Below are 15248 nucleotides of genomic sequence, written 5' to 3' on the forward strand. Positions count from 1 at the left end.
CTTTTAGTCCTCGTAGACAAGTACTTAGTAGCAAAACAATATAAGTTATCACCAAAAGTAATTTTGGGTATGGAATGGACCTCAGACATCACCTCACTAATACTACACCCTACTTATCCATAATATCATTCCTGGTCGAAACACGATCAAGTAGTTCATCCCAACATGACATCAATCGAACACCTAATCCAGAAGGTTTTTTGCTTTTTTTTTTCTACTTTGCACACCACATTGTTTTGTTGCTTTTCTCTTTCCACTGCTATCTGTGGTAATGTTATTATTCATATTAACTCCAGCAACTAAATTACATACATCTTCTGTATAATTGGGAATAACATCCTCCTATGAATCACCACTTCCTTCCTCTAAATTTTCTTCTTCATTAACATTAACATCCTAAGTGGTTCGACTCATAGCATCATCATCAAATAAAGATCCAGAAGATAGAGTCCAAACGTAATGTCTAGTCGCCACAACATTACTGAACATTATATCAAACTTACTGCAAATTGATGGTTCAATCCCAGCATGTCTAAACTTTTAAAACCCTCTGATTTCCTATAAACAAAAATATGAAACATCAAATGCATAAACTATATAAAACATGGTACATTGTTTAAGAAATAGGACAAGACAAAGACAACTGTAGAAAAAAAAAAGGTATCAATAACTAACTTGAGTTTTTTTCTTCCACCACTCATCACTAGCACTAATAGTTCAAAGTTCACTATTCCATCCTAGTCCTATTTTAGAAATCAATTTTTTCCAAATTCTCCAATCTTTTTTTACACCATCCTATTTGTTTTTAAGTTGAGTCTTACTAAAAGCATGATTAGTTTTCTCTTTGAAGGCAGCTATAACAAATTTCCATTCGACCTTATCGAAACGAGTGCTTGGCCTCATTTCTCTATCAATAGCAACAATACAAATATCACAAAATGTATGCACCATCTTTTTAGTCCAAGATGCTTTATCCGAGCTTTCAACACCTTCCATTGATTTTTTTTTTCTAACATAATTCATCAACCACAAAACAAGACATGAGCATTTAAAATTTGTAGTAGTTATTAAAGATGTTATATGCACGGGAATTCTTACAAAATTGATATTAAGAAATGTGATAATATTGCTATCAATGCAATTGATTTAAAAACCCATCCCTATTGTGTTCTATTGTGAACACAATAGAATATATATGCAATTAATTTAAAAACCTATCCATATTGTATCCCTATATATATATATATATATATATATATATATGAGATAATAATTAATTGAATGACCAGTCTTTAAAGAATAATCAATGAATATTGTGAAGGATGAAAAGAGGACATGCAATTTTCGGATCAAAGACTAAAAGGTAAGCAATTCTTAGACAACTTCAAAAAATCACCTTCGAAAATTCAGAGATACATAGCCATCTTCCATGATTCTATTCAAATTTCAAAAGCAAATTGGATTCTAAGTTCATAAATTATTTTTACACAATAAAATACTAGCAAATACAATGTCAAGCCACCTGCAAATAATATTTCATATAACTTCCAGCAAAGACAATCGTTGAAACAAGGTTCATTTAGGAAAACCAAACTCCTATCATTTTCAAACTCTTCAACATCAACAGATCCATATATTTCATATCATAAAGCAGAACAAATTGCAAAAAACTAAAGGTAATTCAAGGAGAAGATAGATGCAGATATTTCATATAAAAAACTAGAACAAATTGGAACAAGCTGAAAGTAATTGAATGAGAAGATGGATCCAGATATTTTATATCAGCAACTAGAACAAAACTTACAAACAACCGAAGGTAATGTAATAAAAAGAATGATAAAAGGGAAATTTTGTGACTTTTGTAATGTGCCTATCTGCACCATTGACTTTTAGATATAAGTGAGAAAACTATCATACAATAGGCTTAAAAAATGTTTTGATAATCAAAACACGTTACATTTTATCATTAGCTTGGTTGTAACTCAAACATTGCAAACTTACTTGCCTATTATGCAGTTTAGAACAGGAAGATCCAACACATTAGGGTCCGTAACTTTATCAAATGCACTGTAGCATATCTACAGTATAAGAAAAAAAATTAGTATGCGTTATAATAGGGGAACATCAGATCTAGACACGTGGAACAAGATTGAGCGAGCTTTTGCAACAAAAAACAGTTGGGTTCGTAGATATGCAAAGAAGAAAAACAGATCTTGAAGGAGAAACACATGGTGGTCACATATCTAATTTGACTGCCTATAAACAGTAGAAAAGACAAACACTTTCTAAATGAAAAAAGTAGAAAAGAAATGAAGGAATGAAATTACCAGATTTCTGGCGAAGCTTGAGGTGGGTGTTGATGGTCATCATATACGCGTATCATGAGCTAGCTTTTACATTGGATATTAATTGGGTTTATAGATCTGCGAAGAAGGAAAACAGATCTAAAAAGGGTGAAGGCTTAGAGATCAGGAGGCTATGGTGAAGAAAACAGCAAAAGCTCTGAGAAACTAATTACAGTGTTTTGTTTTTATGAAGATGATAGTTCTGTCCAATATTTGTAACGATATTAAACACCCTTTTATTTTCATTGTTTGGATAGATATCTTGACCAGCTTTTCATGTGAAAAGCTAACAATTTTTGTTTTTTCATTCCCTGCGGCCACACCATAAATTTAACATGGGGTCCACGACTTTAGCATCAGTTTAATTTCTTACCAAACAACATCAAACTATGTCTAGGATAAACCACAAAAGCCACCACTCTCCCAAATGCTCACTTATTAAATAGGTGGCCTGTAGCTACAAGTTGGGTTAAAAAAAAATTAATATAAAAAAAAGAATGCTACAAGTAATGATAGTATTTTTAAAGGATAAGGAAAAATTTAGGATATAAGAATTTAATTCAAATGGATATAATAAAATCAATTAATTTAATAATATAATTATATAAAAAAAGCTAATGATAATAATAAAAAAAATAACAATGACTAATAAAAAATAAATAAACACTTACTAATATTATGAAAAGACACCCATTTAAATATTTTTAAAAGATCCAAATGATCTTATTTGATAACAAAATAAAAAAGAAAATGATAAGAAAAAACAATTAAAAGAATGGGGACCAAATTAGGTATAAAAATAAATGAAATCCAATCTTTGGGGATAAAATTGGAAAACAAAAAAACTTAAAAAGGCATTTAAAGTAAAATAAATAACAATCAAAAGAATAAGTATTAGAATTGATACAAATACAAACTAATATGACACATTTGTTTTTTGGAAGGATAGGCACAAAACCCAAGGCAAGGAGAGAGAAAAGAAGGAAAAGTAAAAAAAAAAATATCGAAGCCCAATGATTGCATCACCTTGTATATATGTCTGACCACCAAGAAGAGAATGTTGGGATACTTCTTCCATCACCATAACAGGAAGTGGTGTTTCGTCGCTAAAAGATGCTTTTAGGCTTCTCATGAAGAGTATGGGCGTCTCCCACTTGCGCGCATATGTGTTGCACATATCAACCACATTTGGTTTTTAAATATTATTATATATTTATTAAAATATCAAATTGTCTATTAGTTAACTTAATTATAACTAAAAAAATCAAGGTGAAAATACAAAAAAGCCCATAGATGTTAGTTATTTTTGTTTTGCTTTTAAAAGTAATTTAGTTATTTTACTGTGCTTTAAAAATTGAAAAAAAAAAACACATAGCTGTAGTTAAATAAAATTTTATTTTATCATTTTACTATATTTTTAAAATGTAAAAAGACTGAGTTGTTCTAATCAATTTGATTAATATCATTTTACCCTAAAAAATATATATAATAATAACCAATATAATGATTTTGTTTGAGATGGTCAAAATCATCTTTATAATGTTTCAATCCACGTTATTTTATGTCTTTCTCCACAGTAAAACACTAAACACGTTTAAGTCTTTGTTAATAATGGTAACCCTTGTAGATTCATAAATGTTGTCATTCAACTCCTATAACTCAACATTTTTCAATAGTACCCATGTTGTTTTAAGAAGTTCAATGTCAACCCTAATTATTACATATAGTTTTTTTTATTTTTTTTTTTAGAATTTTAAGTGTTTTGGTGTCATGGGATAGAATATATGGGGATTTAAGTAAAAAAGAAAGATAAGGTAAGGTGAAAGATATGAAGTTGCCCTTCTCTGAGTCCATAAAGGTTGGGCAACGACTTGACCCAAATTGTTTCTCCTTCCAATCGAAACTAATCAAGACGGGCCTTTGCACAGGGCCGAGCCCTGAATTATAGTAGAGGCACTCTCCAGTCCTTCCCTTGCTCTCAAACCTCAATGGAAGGCAGAGAGATTACATTGGTCCTCTTGCAAAGAGCCTACTGGGATCGCTAAGCGTAGCCAAAAAAATGAAAACAAGGATAAGGGCCATCACGAAATTCCTCATCTTCTCGAGCTAGACCTGGCGATGATCATTTGTCCTTCAAACAGGGTTACATTGCAAGTTTGATTCAATAAAGTATATATACATTATAGGATTACATTGTAGCTTACTCACCTTTTGTCATAAATCTCGGACCACAGCGCTTTGCTTCTGTTTGAGTTTATTCGTCGCCCCAGCTTTCATCTCCATGCACTACGATGAATTTAACAAGACAAGCAAGGACACAAAGCCTAATGTCGATAATCCCTCAGATGAAGATCGAAGCACGGCCACCGACAGCGTAAGCCAAAGGCAGAGAACCGGAGCCCGGCAGGCCACTGGCTTTTAAGTGTCCAGTGTTGCCGTCCTCTATTTTGTATTGTCTATTACTCTACTAGTATCATTATTAGCATCTTGACTCGAAAAAAATGAGGTAAATCATGGGTCAGTATTCAACAACGTACATTGAAGTGAGACAATCATGATAAAGAGGAAGAGTTTTCAACCAACATTCAATGTAGTACATCATCGACAATTACTTGAAATTCCATTTGGATCAAAAACCTATTTCATTTCTTCTTTCTTCTGGAATCACATGAGCGCTCTTTTTTCTTTTTTTTCTTTTTTTTTTTTTTTTTTTTTTTTGGGGGGGGGGGAGATAATTTACAATTTCTTCAAAGCTCAATATGAGAAATAAGAGGGCTGGGTTCGGTGGAAGGAGGCTGTTGATTAAACAATTGTCCAATCATTTTCGTTTTCATCTTGGTATGCAGCTTTGTCGCCAAAGGACACACTTTCAGGCCTTGGAGGCTTTTTCAAGAATAAAGAAGACGTGCCATCAAAGAAGGTAGAGAATGGTTGGCGAGATGAATTTTCCTCTGAGTTCTTCTCATCTTTTGATGGGTTTCTCGAGTTTCTTTCCTTGCTTCCAAAGCTCAGGCCAAGCATCTTCAACCTACGTCTTGGTTCACCCACAGTATTGGTTTCTTCCATCTGCCTTGCTGCCTTTAAGACTTCTTCTGGGTTCAATAACATTGTCTCTACTGTTTCGTACACCTACTACATCAAAAAAATGTCGCATTAAAGTAATCTTAAAAAGAAAAACTAAGACATGAAAACTAGAGTGCAAGAAAATTTCGAAATAGGTCTACCCTTGAGCATTTTTGCATGAAGTGGTCTCTCTGAGAACTCAAAAAACGCACCCTTTATAGTTGAAAGTCCAACCTCTCCACAAGGGGGTGTTTTTGAATGATAATGCCAGCCATAATTTCTCATTACAATAGTGCATGACAAAAACATGTTTCGAACTTGAAAAAACAGACTGTTCTGAATAGTGAAAGAGAGAGATGGAAAACTATGGGTTACATAGTTATGCATAGGGTATTTTTGTGTACAAGCAACAAATTTAGGTACTTCAAGTAACAGTATAAATGCCATTTTGAAATGAAGGAATCGATAAATGCTACAAATGCTTATAATTATCTGATATGGTCTTGGTATAACCTACCTGGCAGAGATCATCCATTTTATCACTCCAGATTTTTCCTTGACAAGTGACAACAACATAGTCTTTGCATTCCAAAAATATCTTTAACAAATCATTGTTACAGGAGAGTTTAGCCTCGGCCATTACAAATCCCAAACCAAGCTGAAATTTTCAGAACATCTGACATTATTAGCACACCATAAAAGAGGTACAATTTGAAGTTAACATGTAATTAACAAGTAAAATAACAAGTTATCAATGCAGTTGCAGACTGTACCAATAAAGCAGAAGAATTGGATTTTTTTCCTTCTGGTTTTAGTTTTTCCTTTTTAGTTGCAAAGAGCAGTGTAAACTTTGTCATACGCAAACGTCAAATTGCAGGATCAAAAACATTTATCATGATATAGTATGGTATCAAAAGGCAATTCAGGAAAGACAAACGCCAAGCACCACAGGAAAGCTAGTGAAAGCTTATAATGCTAATTATCAAAAACATGTAGCTTGAAGAGACCTAGCTATCTTTCGTCTTTGGGCCAGACAGACCTGGCTATCAAAAGACATAAAAATCCTGGGTTTTATATAGCAGATACAGCAAATGAACAATGCTGGATGGGAATAACTTATTGATAAGCAACATGCGCTGTTCAAGATATCTTACCAAAGAAATAAACAATTGTTCAAAAAGCTCAACAGGTGGGATGTCTTCTAAGTCATTCAGAATACCCTCCCTGAAGAATTAAAGCAACACACTTCCTTGTAAAGTCAAGTGTAAGCACTAATCAGAACTAGCATCCATATAAAGATTCAAACTTACACAGCCAAATCCACATCAAAGAGGGGAGCCTGTTTAACAGCTGGTACAGGTTTGGCTGTTTCCCACAGTTCACGCCACAAGTTACCTAGCATTGTTGCAAATTCAATTACAAGAGAAATCAGATAAAAGTTCAAATGAGTAGCAGCACACTCAACTTCAACCTGCTTAGTGAAGTTTATGACATAGTCAAGTAACTAATTGATTTGATCATGGATATTAGGAGAAAAAAGAATGCAATAATTTGTGACAAGAAAATCCAGATGAATACACAATTCAGGTAAAATACATCTTACATAGAAACATGCAATAGCTAGCAGTAATATCTTTAAGAAATAATCTGCTTATTGCTTCGCTAAATGAACACTTCTCTATATTGTAGTTGAGGTCACCAGGGTAAAGGGTAAACCTTCCTTTTGCATTCGGCTGCTTAGTTGACCTCTTGTAGAAGATGAATCAACTTGATCAACATACTCTTGAGCCTCATCACTTGGCTCACCTTCTGTCCAGTCAGGGGGAGAGTGCCATCTGACAAAATCTTCTAAGATACAACCGGGATTTGCAGCCTAGCACACATATAGAATGTCAATTACTTTCATAAACTTCCTGACAATCTATAAGATAGACTTTGTTTGAAGAATCTACCTTGAAGGCCTGCATGTCAGAGAGGAGTTGAGAACACCCAGCGCCAACACTGACCATCGGAAATAACACAATTCATCAAAGAAATCCCAAAGCTTAATTGCTTTCCTAAACATCACAAGTTTCAAATGCAGAAAGCTAAAGGCGTCCATGGGCCTGAGATCAACATATTGTGCTTTTTGACAGAACCAAACTTGGATAAAGATAAGTATTTTGTATAAACTATTTAATTTGTTGTCAATTGCAGGCATCATACTACATTTACCAAGCATGACCATAAATTTAAATGGTTAATATTTCATATCCATTCGTGATGCTTAATGAATGCAAAAGAAGCCCAAATCCAACACATTGTTTAAGAGGCACAGAGGAATCCTATAACAAAAACATCAAAGAGAACAATGGCTTAAAAACTATAATAATTGACTAGCAGATCTATTATACTTTGTTCAGCTGGTCTAGCTCATACAAGGAGACTAATGTTCCTAACAGAATGTATTGGGTGACGTAGTGGCAATTTATTTGATTGCAGATCCAAGGACGACAACCTGCCCTTCCTTATCTCAGTGTGGTCAGCACCCTTCCCTGTTTTGGATGGTTTTTACTGTTCTGCTTAGCACCTAACTTCTACAACAGGAATTACTCAATACACTAACCTTCCAGTTCGCAGCACAAACTCCTCTGTTTCTTTGATAAGATCTTCAGTTAGCAAAGGTCCTTCCTGTATATATGGATGAAAATGGATTTAAACAAGAAAGTTATAAGTACATAGTTAAGAACTACTGAGAATAACCAACCAAACCTGGGTGATCGGCGAGTATACAGGTTCTCCGGTTTCCAACATGGTTAAATTATCAGCAGGTTTATCAGCTCCCAATCGAAGAACAAGTTCTCCAGTGCTTATTCTAGCATATAAGATATGGTGTGAGGTGACTGTGCCCTGAAGATCAGCTGATTCTTCAGAACATGAACCAGCATGCCTCATTACTGATTCTATTGATTGAGTGGCCAGAGTGCGCCACTTTTTTCTAGAAACACAAGAATTCACAACCTGAAGTTGCTGGTACAAACGACAGGAATTTAAATCTGGAATCTCATCTAGAGGGATGCCAGGTATATACAGCTCTTCAGACCAAAGTCTTCTTATCTGAAAATTGTGAACATGTGTTGCCAGATAAAGAAAATGGTGAAGTGACGCTAATGCTCAAAATTCCAAAGCATGTGAAAGATCGTATCTGAACAATTTCATGGTTTGGACCAAAAGAAAAACTAGTTATCGTGTATTGCTTTGCAGTGAAGAGACCCATCGAAATTGTTCTTGTACTGGTGCTAGATTTTAACAGTTTATTATATAAAGCAGTGATTATTTGAGGCTTGTAAAGCTTATGTAGTCTTTCCCATGTGTTAGATCACCAGATAGAATTTCTAGCAGTCCACTTACCTCAGAAACAATTTTGCACCAGAACAATGCCATTTTTCGCAGGGTTGTAAAACTTCCAATTACTTCAGATAGTTTAGTAAGAAAGCCCTCAGGTGGAGCACCATGAATATCTCTGGGCAATAATGGTGGTTCCAAAACCAGGCTCATGTTCCGGCTGAGAAATTTTCCCTCTGCGAATATCTTGCAAATATTACAACGGAAGTGAAAGATCATCACAGGATAATGCAACAAACTAACAAATTTTTAATATGTCAAACAATAATGCAATGTATCAAAGACTAAAGAAAAATGGTATGAAAAGCAGTCTGAAGGTCATCTAATCATGAATCTACCTGCATCAAACAATGATTTTATCAGGGATACCAGCTTCTCATCATTACCAAACTCAGATGTAAGTTTATCCTCCTTGTCTCGAAGCACTAAAGACTTAACTGCAGCAAGGCTTAAGCTTGCCCTCTCCATAATTGGCGAGGAAGCTCCAGATGATGCCAAAATGTCTTTCACTGAGTTAAACTTTTTTCCAGAACTGAAAAAGATTCCCAGAAAACAATTAAGAACTCTGTGTGTGCATGGAGAAAAATCACACTCAATTACAGAATAATCTCATCAGGACACAGCCTCAAGATTTGCTGAGTTTAATAAAATGATCTGAGAACTAAAACAAAAGGGAATATTTTGGTCAAAGAAAAAAAAAATATCCAGCAACTTACTCCACAGCTACAGCCAATTGCTTCAAGGCAGATATTGGAGGAATTGTATCTGGGTTGGTGGCATTTAATCTTTCTACTATGGATGAAACATGTGAGCCCTACAGAAGATCAATCCTGGAAATAAGTAAACAAGTAAAAACAAGAAATTCTACATTTGTGTGAGCCATGCAGCAAAACAAACAACAATCAAAGGTGTTGGATAACGGAACAGACAAAAGATTTTCCTATTAGCTTCATACTCCTCTTATATATTGTAGGAACAAATGCACTACTCTGTTGTAAGAAAACAAAGAAGCTTAGTTTATTCAGCATGACCCTTTTTAGGTAAAGAAAAGAAAAAGAGTCAATTGGGGAGAAAACTACTACTTGGCTTCAGTATTAACTGGCTGCAGCAACAAATAAAAGCCTTGATAGAATGTCAGCTCATGTTGAACACCTTGTGTATGAGTTGCTATCTTTCTAGTTCAGAAATTTGACTCACTTTCAGTTGGAACGTTTCCATCTATAGATAGCAGTGTAACAGTTATGCTTTACAGAAACCTAATTATAACCTATAAAATTCTGTCTGAACGCATTTCCATCGATCAATTTGGAAAAGCTCCTTTCTTTATTTTTGTTATTCAGATCACTGGCAACAACATCACTGCTAAACAGGCATTTCGAAAACACTAAAACGCATAATCATTCACTCATCAGCACATTTGAAGCAAACAACATGATGGACACGTCAAACGTCAAGCAAATAGATGATACAAACGGCAAATATAAAATGAGGGAGATGTTAGTTTGATACCTTGGCCTCCTCGGCGTTTTTCATGTTGAGTAAGTAGAGATTTTCATCGTAAAATGGAAGAGCCATGGTTGAGTTTTCAGCTTTGTTGTTGTTGTCAGGTTCTCTTTTCCCTCCTAATCTGATAGTACTCTTGAATCTATCTTGCCAATCCAGCTTTGTCCCTATTTTTCCACGTCTCCACCTCATATGTTGCTGCTTCCCTTCATTCTTATTCTGCATCATGCCATTGCCCACAATAATTTTTTCTTTTTTCTTTTTTCAAGAATACTAAAAAAAAAAATTTATTCAAATCAAGTTCAATTTCTCAATCGAATCAAAACACACCTATTTTGTAAAAAATAAAATTTAAAAAACAAAAATTAGTTCACCTTTGACTCGCTGTCATTGCGCGGAGCCGACTTGTCACCCGATTCTTTTATCGATTCCTTTGGCGATATCTTATCTGAGTCTTCTCCGGTTCATTTCAACAAAAAATCAAAACTCCATCGATGATTAATTAATTAATATATACACACACACACACACATCTTTTTCTACAGGAGAAAGAAAAGGAGAGGGGAATAAAAGGAAAGAAAGCAGTGGATATGGATTGAAGAGAGATAGAGATGGGGAACCTGGCCCTTCTCGATCGGATTTAAAGTCTGATTTAATGTCAGTGAAAACTTGCTCCGCTTTAGCAGCAGCGGAATGGATGGCGGTCCTTGCTTTGGATACAAAAGAAGGCGACTCCATATCCTGCGCAGGGAGGTGCGTAGGTTTGATTTAGACAGATTTGAGGTGTCTAAAGGAACGAAAATGAAGGCAAAGCATGTTTTCTTTTCACAAGGAAGGACTGGGATCAAAGACACGATTGTATAGAAGCATCATGGTTGAAGACTCCTGGGTTCTGCCTTCCCTTCTAATTAATTTATTCAATTCTTTTTTTTTCCCCATTTTTTTCTCTAAGCCAATTATTTTTGTTATATCATATTTATTAATTAACCTATTGTTTTTATATCATCAGGAAATCCAACTAAACCACTATAGCCGGTCCATTAACGAAAGCTAATTGTACATTGAAGACACATATCCTTGCTGTAATGGTATCTTTGCCCTTCATAAAATAATCAAATATATTAAGGTTTCTTCGCAGGATCTATAGTTATTAAGGGATTGGCCCCGTGCACATGTGTCCCCCCACTAAAATAACTCACTTTTCATGTTAATTTTTTTTAGAATTTACTTTTTAAAGTAAAATAAAATAATAACTTTACTTTTAAAATAAAAAAGAAACTTAAAATATATATTACACAAAGGTTTTGTCTTTTCACATCTTTTTTTTTTTGTTACTATTGATTTCATAAGAATAATTTAATTTTTTTACATTGATTAAATATTATTTTATTTTAAAAATATTGATGCGTGATCACTCAAAGCACCTTCAATAACCAAAAATACAATTCCATAATATTTTATCATAACCTTGTCATTTTTTTATTGATGGGGCGCATATAAAAAATGACAGGGTGGTTTATTGTTGGTTGTGTCATTTTTTTTTTTTTTCTTTCTCCTCTCCAACACTTAGTTTTTTTTGTTGTTTGTGTTTCAACTTCAGTTCTTATTATTTTTTTTTTCAATTTCATACTTCAATCTCAACTTGTCATATTATTTTTTCAATTTGATTCTCTTTGTTTTGATTTTTTTTTCTCTCGTTAAATTGATTTTTCTTTTCAATTTTACTTTCCATCAAAATTTTATTTGTATTTTTATTTCAATTTTAATCCTTATTCTTTTAATTATTTTTGTTTTTTGTTAAATTGATTTTTCTTTTCAATCAAAGATCAAATTTCTTTTATATCTCAATTTTGATCATCATTCTTTTAATTGCTACCTTTTGTTTTGAATCATTTTGTATAATTGAAATTCTTTTTCAATTTGTATCCTTTAATATTTGATTGAATGGAAATTGAGTTTCATGATTTTTCTAGATAAAGTATTTCCAGTCTAATGAATAAAATCATGAGTTTGCAAAGTTAATATGGGTTGACTTTTTTTTTCTGTAAAAAAATAGGCTTTGTGATTTTCATCATTTTATTTTCTATTGAGTTATCCTAATGTCATGACTTGGATTGCGGGTTTAGTAGAATAATCGGGATTGGTTAAGCCTTAATTATCAAGGTTACAAGTTTGTCATACTGACTTAAGTTGACTTAAACTGATTTTTTAGATCTTTTTTTTTATATCTATATTTGTCCTTTTGTATTTAATGAGTTAAGAATTGACCTACATCTTTGGTTTTATATTCAATAAACAATAAGCATCATTTTTATGTAAAAAAAAAAAAGAAAGAACCTGTGGCGTAGTTTAATATAATCAAAGATTAAAAGAAAATTGTTGTTCTTGATGTTAATATGAACTCAAGAAAATAGGTTGTTAATCTATTGGTGGAACTAATCAAGATACTTTAGAATGTCTACTTAACTTTTCAATCAATTTTTCTCCTTTTTCATCTCTAATTTTATTTTTTATTTTTTATTTTTACATTTTGCACTTAGGTAATTAAAATTTGTTTCTTTATTTGATCATACTTACAAGTTTTGTTGACATGGTTTTTTTGTGTTAAGATTGGTTTTGCTTTGTATGCTCTCATACCAACATGTTAAAGATCACTATTACAAAATAAAATTTTGGGATATGGTGAAAATAAAAGGCTAAAAAAACAAGGAATAAAATTAACACAGAAAGGAAGCATTTTTTTTTTCTTTTTCATTGTTTAAAAGGAATGGAAAATTTCAATTTGGTCCCTCAAGTTTTAGTTTTGCATTATTTTGGTCCATATTCTTTTAAGTTTTTACATTTTACTCCTAAACTTTATTCTTATTACATTTTAGTCCCTAGATACTAAGAGATGAGAGAGAAACCAACTACAAAAAAAGAGATGAAAGAAAAAGGGGTTCGATTGACCACAAAAAGATCAATCTTAATATCAATGGGTTCTTCTTACAAAGAGAAGTTCAATGAAGTTGGTGTTGATCTTTATCCATGCTGAAAAAAGTAGTTTGAGATATATAATGTTTTTTTTTTTTGGGTTTAATTTTAGGTTTTTTGATGGATTAGAGGGTGTGTTTATGTAAACCCTTAGAAATACTTAATTAAAATGAATTAAGAATGATATAGAAAAAATATTGGGTGAACCTAGTTAAAAATAGTTTATAAAAAAAATATAACATTACCGTAAACCAGTAATAAGCTTGTAAAAGAACTAAATGATGAAAATGTAAAATAAATATGTTATGACATAAGAAAAAGGTTTTAAGGACTTTGTAGAATAATTAATATGCTATATGTAAGGAGGGCACAAGAAAACTTGAATTTTAGTGTCAAATAACCTATTGACCAATTTTACGCTAATAAGTATAACTCTTAATTTGACTATCAAATCAAGATGAGACTTTACATAGATTCACCTGACATATTGTTCTACATCAAGTAAATAATTTAAGGAAATCAAATCTTGAGAAGGCCTTAGAAAAATGTTGAAAGGTGAACTAAAATATAGAAAAATAAAAACATGGCTTAAGTGAGGGGTAACATAGTCATTTGGCCAAAATCTAGCCCTTCTTCTCCCTTATTATGGTTAATAGATGTGGTGTCGACCATAAAAGGAAAATATATGAAGAATTTTGGAATTTAATGAATATTTGTGTAATTGAATGTGTTTAGTGTATGTAGAGATATTGATGATGATTTAAAATTGAATTAAATCTTATGTTGAAATAAAATGAAGATTTATTGTGTTTTGAAATTAGACACTTTGGAATTATTGTGAAAATTATGAGATATTGATGCGAGTACCTTCTCTAGATTTAGGAGAGGCATCAGGAGTGACATCTTCGGTAGTTGGATGAACACGTTTAGTTGGAGGTGCAAGTAGGTACTTAACACCTTAATCTTTAGTTTCAATTCTAGTTTAAATTCCTTAAAACATGCATCTTATGTATATTTGTTCAAATAAAAGAACAAAATAATATGAAAAGAGAATGTATTATTGTAACATAAAGAAAGGGATGAAACCAAATGGGAAAAGAAAAGAGCTATTGTTTGTTAAGTGTTGTCGAGGATGATATCGACTCTTTGATAAGCACTATTGTGGATAGTAGCCATTGTTATGAAAGCCACTAATGCTAAGCTTATCATTTTAGACGAAAGCTATTGATTGTATATTATTGTATCGATAGAAGACCTTATGAAATGCATGTGGTGTTAATATCAATATATTAAATAAACATGTAGTGAGATTTCATTAAACTTTAAATGGGAGTTCTTATGATGTATTGAATATGGAATATTTTTTATTCTTGTATACAATATTTAGAATTGAGGTACTTAGATTAAATATTATTCCATAATTCTATGTGTTGGATGTTCATCACATTTTACTAAATAGGACAATCATAGACCTTAGAGATATTATAGTTTCTTAGGTATAGCTTTGTTTACATGCATTTTATTGTTATGAAAGATTTTGTCTTCCTACTTTGTAATTGATCATTTTATAAGTAATTACTTTGCAACTATTTTTTTTTAGATAGTAAAACTATTATTTTACCTCAAGAGTCATTAAAATTTAAAACCGTTGACCAATGATTTTCTTGGCTTTTCACAATATTTGTAACAGTACAAATACTTTTTTGCCTCCAATATAAAAAAAGGATGGGCTGCTAAATAAGGGTATTTTAGGTTTTTTTTAAAAAAAATTTTCATGTATAGTAAAATAACATTTTTAACTTCAGAAAAGATAAAAATAAGCTTTTCCTTTAGAGGTATTTTAGTATTTTTACATGGGTATTTTGTATAATTAAGAGGACTATGAAGGCATTTTAGTACTTTCATGTTTTATTTGTTAATTTTTAATTGAAAAGCTGCTGGAGTGTATTCTTCATGCCCTAACGAATGGGTAGCACCCGT

At 32.5% G+C, this 15248-nt stretch overlaps 1 protein-coding gene across 6 annotated transcripts; it reads right to left on the reverse strand.

The window, feature by feature from the left end:
• Nucleotides 1–4869: 4869 nt before the first annotated feature.
• LOC118035349 (uncharacterized) lies at nucleotides 4870–11303 on the reverse strand. Of its 6 annotated transcripts, none has more exons than XM_035040879.2 (14): nucleotides 10916–11269; nucleotides 10670–10743; nucleotides 10302–10514; nucleotides 9509–9606; nucleotides 9131–9324; nucleotides 8799–8968; nucleotides 8160–8504; nucleotides 8014–8078; nucleotides 7361–7409; nucleotides 7125–7281; nucleotides 6719–6803; nucleotides 6563–6632; nucleotides 5926–6066; nucleotides 4870–5474 (listed from the first exon to the last, which is right to left on the reverse strand). In XM_035040879.2, exons 1-14 carry the CDS (start codon nucleotides 11031–11033, stop codon nucleotides 5148–5150), a joined length of 2106 nt encoding a protein of 701 aa, XP_034896770.1. In that variant the 5' UTR covers nucleotides 11034–11269; the 3' UTR covers nucleotides 4870–5147. The 6 variants fall into 6 exon arrangements, 4 of the variants coding, with proteins under 4 accessions (XP_034896770.1, XP_034896769.1, XP_034896771.1 ...); XM_035040878.2 differs by having other exon boundaries at nucleotides 10670–10749; XM_073412637.1 differs by having other exon boundaries at nucleotides 5338–5477; nucleotides 10670–10749; nucleotides 10916–11303.
• Between the last annotated feature and the right edge of the window lie 3945 nt (nucleotides 11304–15248).

The sequence above is a fragment of the Populus alba genome, chromosome 11 (assembly GCF_005239225.2).
Source record: "Populus alba chromosome 11, ASM523922v2, whole genome shotgun sequence".
NCBI lineage: Eukaryota > Viridiplantae > Streptophyta > Magnoliopsida > Malpighiales > Salicaceae > Populus > Populus alba.